Source organism: Rhipicephalus sanguineus, chromosome 1 (assembly GCF_013339695.2).
Source record: "Rhipicephalus sanguineus isolate Rsan-2018 chromosome 1, BIME_Rsan_1.4, whole genome shotgun sequence".
Lineage (NCBI taxonomy): Eukaryota > Metazoa > Arthropoda > Arachnida > Ixodida > Ixodidae > Rhipicephalus > Rhipicephalus sanguineus.
The window spans coordinates 103,600,225-103,607,409 of NC_051176.1; the positions used below are offsets into that span (position 1 = coordinate 103,600,225).

A 7,185-nucleotide genomic window follows, 5' to 3' on the forward strand; every position below is an offset into this window, starting at 1 on the left:
CTACTGCCTGCTCTCGACCTGCATTTTCGTTGTGGTGAAGAGCAGCCAACTGTGTCCTGTAAAGCGCAATGCAGCATTGAAAGAGTTCAGGCATAGAGTTAATATACTGACTCTAGAGGAAAAGCTGGGCCGCGAGACCTATAACCACAAGAACGCTGACATCTTGGAACGTTGTCATTCTTGCCATCACATATCAATCCTAAAGAAGCACCTGCACAATTAAAAACTTGCGGATATTGTTTTGTGTTTATTTTGAATACTTCTACGAAAGAATACGACGGCTATTTATGAAATTTACTGCGCGCGGAAAAGAGCGTTTGCAGGCGGGTTAACTAGATGGCACCACCATATCAACACTCGCGAGTACGGGAGTGTGTGCTTGCGTCCGATTGCGCCGGTTTGCGCGTCGTGTCAAAGCCCCTGAAACTTCGTTCGCGACGTGTATCTCGTAGTTGTCATAGTGTCCCATTGTGTGCGTCTTCTGTCGCCGCATACCACTGGACTTCATGTGACAGCCCTTTTTTTTCTTTCGAGCTGGAAACTTCAGTGCATCAGTGCAAACCAGGACGGACGGCAAAGAAGAGATGAGACAAGCCCTGAATGTACGAACTAGTCGCAACCGATTTTTTTATACTTTTTAACGGCGATAAAGCTTCGTGGGCCGTGTAACTTTAGTTTCGATTGAAGCTTTCGGGAGATGTCTCACTCACATTCGCCGCTGCATGCTGCAATCGACATTGTTCTGCTTTACGGCTCTCTGCGCTGAAGTACGGCAGCAATGAGCTGAAAAAGAACGTTGATACAGGTGTCTCGCCATTGCAAGTCGAATCAGCGCGCGACCACGGCCTACGGACTTTGCTTCGAGCTGCGAATCTGTCGAGTGACCTTTGTGCCAGCGAACGGAGAAGCTTTCGTAGGGAGTGCCTAGTAAAAACCATGCACAAACAGGTGGAAATTTTAACTGTTATCAACCGGACCAGCTGCACAGACAACCGTACACTAACACACGGCTTCACGCATCAAAACACAGCTGATGTTCTCTGAACAGCGCGTAGCTGGCTTAGGTTGGTAGATTAAAACTGATTACCACCGTCAAATATAGCGAGCGTCTCAGGGTCTGGCAACGCTGGCAACGATCGTTTTGTTCCATCATGGCGGAACCCATGCGGTTATAGGTTCCAATGCATGGGCCCTATGGGGAGCTTTTCCTCTAGAGTCAGTATATTAACTCTATGAGTTCAGGCACCCTGACAGTCAAATCAAGCACGAACTCAACAATATGTTCTGATCAAATTGGGAAAACATTGCACGCAAGTGACACACACCTTGCACGCATCATCATGGTGCTGAATGCGACAGACTTCGGGGCAAATCTTATTAGGAGACTGTGATACGATTCAAGTCCATAAGTTTGTCCAGAAGAGGAAAGCTTCCTTATATCCTTCAGTAGCCCCTGTTCTGTAGCTATGCTCACGAGACGTGCGTAAGCCGGGGTGCCTAAAAAGATGTGCTTTCATGAGTGTCTCGCCAAACCACACACAAAGTATACACTTACCTGGTGTCAACCACTTTCCATTTTGCACATCCCCGTGCAGACACCTCGGATAAGGGCTGTCATGGCCAGCGTGCATGTTTATGACGTGGTTCAGCATGCCTGGAAAGCCATTAAAGTTCCCAAATAGGTTGTGCATTTGCCTGATAATGCGGAAGCTTTTTCAAAGTAAACTCATTTACTGCGTGTAAACAATTGTGGAATGCTTTACTTAGAGTAAGAAGTAACTACAGTTGACACCACGAGCTCAGGACCGTTTTTCTCTAAGTCAGGACCGTTTTTCTCTAAACTACCATGAAAATAGTTTGACCAAAAACAGCAGGCATATTTATCACATAAGTTTCTGTACTTATGGAGTCACAATACAAATTGTATTGGCAGGAAATGTTCAACATTAGTTTCCTGCTTACCTTATTGAATTATGCCACCTATTAAAAAATTTGGAAGTATGAAAGTGAGTTCACAAAGAAATCCTTCAGGAGTGTGACGTACGCGTTAAGATAACTACAGCAATCGACAGAAAGCAAAAGGTTACAAAAAGAGGTAAAAGGGCTTTGATAAATGAGATAATACCTCATTTACAGTATTAGCAGCGAAATCGACAAACATTGTTATGTTTAAGAAATGGTTTGGTAAAATCACGTTCACTTACTCTTCCACATGGCTACCAGTAGATCCCAGTCACCTTCACTAACGGCAACACACCAGTACAGATGGTTGACCACTGGCTGTATCCAATCTTTCAAGGCAGCACAAGCAGATTTCTTGGCTGCAACTGTGAGCTTTTTCTTGACACCTGTATTTTAAAACAGTAGACTGCGTATTATTGTGTCACATAACACCAGCAACTTAGCACTTTACTAGCTGGATAATAAAATGCTTACAAGAGGGGAAAAACATTGCAAAATAATGAACTCAGACTTTTTACTGTACACTATGGTGCACTTGTGTGTGGAGAGTGCTAGGCAGTATGGAAAGTACAAGAGTAAACAAAAAAAGATCCATGCTCCTTCCCCGACTATACTTCCTATTGGTAATGTTCAGATAAATTATCCATCAGTTGAAGCTGGGCTCGAAAGCTACCCAAATTTAAATGAATTTGTGCTACCGTTGTTCTTATGGGCCACCCAAGCTGCACATATATTTACGAAAGGTCATAACAAGCTCATGTATACTTGTATGTGAAAATGCTGCTTTCCAGGGCCCATAAAAATTAATGCAACACCATTTGGCTTTCTAAGGGCACAAAAAGTTTGCCAAGTGACCTTGCTTACCTTTACCAACATGCCACGCGTCGTAGGTATGTTCAATACCCGGCTCACATGTCCTCATGTACTTTTTGATGCCCACGTGCCTGTCAGTAGTTAATGAACAAATAGTGACGTTCTGGTCCTTTAGCTCCCCAAGTCCCTTCTTCAGGCCAAATTTTTCCATGGCATTGCTGGATCTCACCTCGCTGTTCTAAAGTGTGCAATAAAGGCATATTTTACAGTGCATTAATAGAACATCTAGTGCAGTGCTAGTGCTGCAACTACATATTAAAACAGCAAGAATGCACAGCAAAGTCACAACTAACTAAACTCACCTCTCCAAGCTGCACCTGAACGAAATGGATGATTTTACTAGTTTGAATGGCCATGAAAGTGTAAGTCATGAACTTCGCAGAAAACCCGGGAGAGTCGCACCGGCCGTCACCAGCTAATGCTACTGGTCCATGAAGGCTTTCGATTACAGCCTCTCGTTCAGTGTCCCAAACCTATAACACAAGCACACCAAGCTTCTAAGAAAAGTTGAAAATGGCAGCATTTATTCATACGTGATCTCTTTTCTCATGAAAACAGTACCACTGCTTGACACAGCACAAGTAGTAGCCCATAATCATGGTAATAGACTTTATGTTGGTGCTGTTTTCATCTGGAGTGAGCCAACTAAATGAACTGTCAGCTACGTTTTCTGACTGATTAGCTGCTATGCACACTCAGCAGCTATGCATTGTCCTGCTGGGAATAGAGTTATGGGTTTCATTTTCTGCAGTAGCAACAAAAATAATCATAATATTGCTCTACTGATCCTAAAAATTGAAGTGCCTGAAATGTGCTCACCACTGAACCTCACCGAAACTGACTTTGATGAAAAGCTGTGCTACATTTGTAGCAGTCAAGGAAGCACCTTGTAGATAATCTTCAACCGATTCACTGCGCATTTCCTATTCTTAAATGGAATGTATTGCAATACTAAGTGTGACAAAATGCTGGCTGAATTAGCTATATCATGCCATGGCAGTGTCTTCAGCAAGGCGATCCTCTGCAGCGTTATGCAGTGCAGTGAAGTTAAATGAACGCTAGTTGTCCACTTGGGAAGCGTGTACAAATGTGTATGTCGTGGTTCAAGCTGGTTGAGGCAACACACATTGTGTGAGAAGCCCCTAAAATTAGTTATGTGTAATTGTACACATAAGCGTGCGCAGGGTTCCCCTTCAGGGGGGGCGAAGGTTCGTCGCAGCGCCCCCCTCCCTATTATGTCAATGTATGCGGCTGCCTTTGCGCCCCTCTTCTCGCCCCCCCTACAATGTATAGGGCTGACTTTGCGCCCCCCCTTCTCGCCCCCTTGGCCCCCCCCTGTGCACGCCTATGATTTTACACACAGCCGCTGAAAGTGATACTGTACAAATTATAGTGCGCTTGGTACCTACACGTTGTATGGCGGGCTGGAACAGTGCACCTTGGTAGCTGTAGTAGGTCCTCGTAGATGGCACTTGAATATTGGCTTGCTTCAGCAGCCTCAGAACTTTCTCAGGACTCGCGCCTGAGAAGCATATAGCGGCACACAAAAGCATGCCACCCAAAGCCCTATTAGAAACTTTTGGTTGGCTCAACCAACAACTCTTGTGCCCACAAGCACAGGTGGTCTCAACTTGTAGAAGGGAGCCATAGAGTGTAGTTTCAGCTTTACACGATGCTTGGCAAACTGTGCACATGCTGAATAGCTCCATCAAGCAGCTTTCAAAAACGATGTACTGTTTTTCAGCGCTAGGTGGCACAGAATCACAACCACTTGGTCTGCAAAAAAACAGCATAAGACAAAAATAACTACTTGTAGGGAAGATTACATTTGAATAGGTGGGAACAGCACAGCAACCAGTAAAGAAAATATGTCTACAACAGTAACGTCATGGATCTCATGTTTCATCACTGATCTCTAGGTGGCAGTTGCGACATTGGCCACAGCATGTGCACTTCACTGCGCACGATGTGCAAAAATACTTGTTCACATGCATTTATATGTTTGTTCAAAAACACCAGTTGGCCAAAATTATTCTGCCATTCCTCACTACAGTATGCTTCATGAGAAGGCTGTAATGCTTGCACAAATATTTACAATTGTTTCAATAACAAATTTAACTGTTCCCTGGACAAATGCTATTGAAAGTACATCAACGCATGAAGCCTTACAGATGTGAGTCATGAAATGATGGCTCATATGTTTCGTCGAGATCCTTTGCCGATGGCAGTGGTGTCGAGCATCTTATTGGAGATGATGGAAGCGGTGCTCTTATACGGTGACCTGATGAGTCAAGTATCTCTGCAGTGTCTTCCAATTCATCCCCACATCCCGCAGTTGACCAAGCCTGGAAGTCCGTCTGTGTCCCTTCGGAACGAACTTTTGGAGTAGTTGCCACCTGCACACCTGAAGCAGAATGCTGGCTTTTTAGTGCCCTCCTACAGCCACATAACTCAACACGTCATTTGGAGTGGCATGTCTCATCACTAAACAAACTTGACTTTTTGGAATGTGTAGAAAGCTTAGAATGCAGGAATTTTCACCACGTTGAAATATAACTACAAAGTGCGTATATTTTTCAAGCAGCTATGTTAGCATTTAGCATACCTTTCGACACCATGTGTGTAGCTTGCACCCCATCAGTTTGCACAGCAAAATGACGCATTCTGCAGTAACTGTGGTCACTTCTGGCACTCTCTTTAGGCTGCAAACAGCAATAACAAAACGCCGTCAACATGTTTACTTCAAGTCTCCGAGAGTTAATTCTGCATACCTTGCAACCGGCAGTCAGATGAGTGAGGGACATGTCACCGCATGCTCCGGTGTCTGTGCCAACTTCTGCATTGCAGCCAATGGCGAAGTCCGACTCCACGAAATGAATGCTGTTATCCTGTTCAGAAAGGTTAAAACAGCACAATTCTTGCAGCTACTTCCAGTTTTCAAGAAGAGTTCACATGTGAATACACAGCAGGTAAAAAGCCTACCGATGTGTTGGTGAGTGCTGAAGGATTGTGTTCCACTGTCCATGATGCTTCCATAGGGCATACAAGCATCTGCAAGATTAAAAGATAGGCTGTGATTCTGCACAGTAATTCATAACCTTGGCCAACGATTCGTCATACAACAATCTCACAGCCATGCTCCAGCTGCCTCATCTAGAACTGCATAACTGGGTGGTCAGGCTTTGTGTTCTGCGGATATGCGCACACTCAAGAGATCGAAGTTTGACGGTTGCACAGTGGCAACAAATGCAAGCGGTTGCATACGCAACAACGTCGCAGGCTGTGCCTAGTGTTATGTCGAAATTTAACGATGAACAGTTGCAAAAGTTACGTTACATTTGTTAACATTATTCATCACCCGGCGTGACGGTTCTTTTTTTTGCGAATAAGTTTGAAGTACAGGCTCTATAGTACTCGCGGCAGCGTAAGTACGATAGTGCCTGAGCCTCTGTGGTAAATATACTCGACTGCGCGCAGGGTGCCTGGTTTCAAATCCTGCAAGAACCAGGGTTTTTTCCTCTCATTTTGCGTGATTGCGGTTACGAAACAACGGCAGTAGCGGCGCGGAAAACTACGCCACAAAAAAAAAAAAAAAGGCTCTTGTCATATGTTAACAGCTTTCGCGGTAAAAACTGACTAACCACACGGCAGTTCACAAATTTGTACTCACGGCAGCGTCTGTTCCTGTGCGCTCTTCAGTAATAGCACGTCCAACCCCAGCAGCAGATGCGCTGCCTTTCGGAACTGCGTCGGGGCACAGCCGCCGTCGCTTCATACCACGTTGAGTCTCGGAGCCAACACGTGTGAAGGCGCGCTCGTCGAAATGCAGCGAGCATACCCGGCGTGCCAGTGTACTTCCACTGCTTCCACAGCCTAGCGCCTCCAACCACATTTTCCGTCGATCATCGGCCGTGGGAAAAGAATGAAACGACAGTCCCCCAGTTTCGCTGCTGCTTGCGCAGCCGGTTACCGCGCACTTATATCGAACCATGAGGAACGTGCACACAATCAAGTTTACTCAACACAATGCTGGCAGGTGACAAATACCAAAGACGACACCAGCAGTTGATGGTAGGTACGCAAACACACCTAGACACCTCGAGCACATGGAAAATCTGTGTAAGAAAGAAATGCAAAGCACAGTGTATTGATGAAGGCTGCGCCGGCTGCGCCTTGAGTAGGCCGTTCGGCAGCGCCATCTGTGTCGCAGTTTCTGATAAGTTAAAATCGATGCACAAATTGGTGTTCTTTTCGCAGCTGTAACGAGCATTAAACACAGTAAAATGAGTAAATTCCACATACTCAGTGTGTCGCAAGCGTGTACTATATATTATTTATTTCCCACCAATC

General features: G+C 45.1%; 1 protein-coding gene across 1 annotated transcript; it reads right to left on the minus strand.

Annotated features, from left to right (window-relative positions):
* LOC119378020 (uncharacterized) lies at positions 1–7,185 on the minus strand. The gene is made up of 11 exons (XM_049411968.1): positions 6,506–7,185; positions 5,818–5,886; positions 5,607–5,723; positions 5,441–5,537; positions 5,005–5,239; positions 4,245–4,611; positions 3,138–3,308; positions 2,827–3,013; positions 2,205–2,348; positions 1,556–1,654; positions 1–56 (listed from the first exon to the last, which is right to left on the minus strand). The coding sequence occupies exons 1-11, from the start codon at positions 6,824–6,826 to the stop codon at positions 1–3; spliced, it is 1,863 nt and encodes a 620-aa protein (XP_049267925.1). The 5' UTR covers positions 6,827–7,185.

What these genes read in the sequence shown, in the direction of transcription:
- LOC119378020 (XM_049411968.1), bottom strand. Translation starts at nt 6,826, where the DNA reads ATGGTTCGATATAAGTGCGCGGTAACCGGCTGCGCAAGCAGCAGCGAA. An exon ending in TTCAGGTGCAGCTTGGAGAG is followed by an intron (nt 3,014 to 3,137) that starts GTGAGTTTAGTT and finishes TGCACACTTTAG; the next exon opens with AACAGCGAGGTGAGATCCAG. An exon ending in CGCGTGGCATGTTGGTAAAG is followed by an intron (nt 2,349 to 2,826) that starts GTAAGCAAGGTC and finishes TTTAAAATACAG; the next exon opens with GTGTCAAGAAAAAGCTCACA.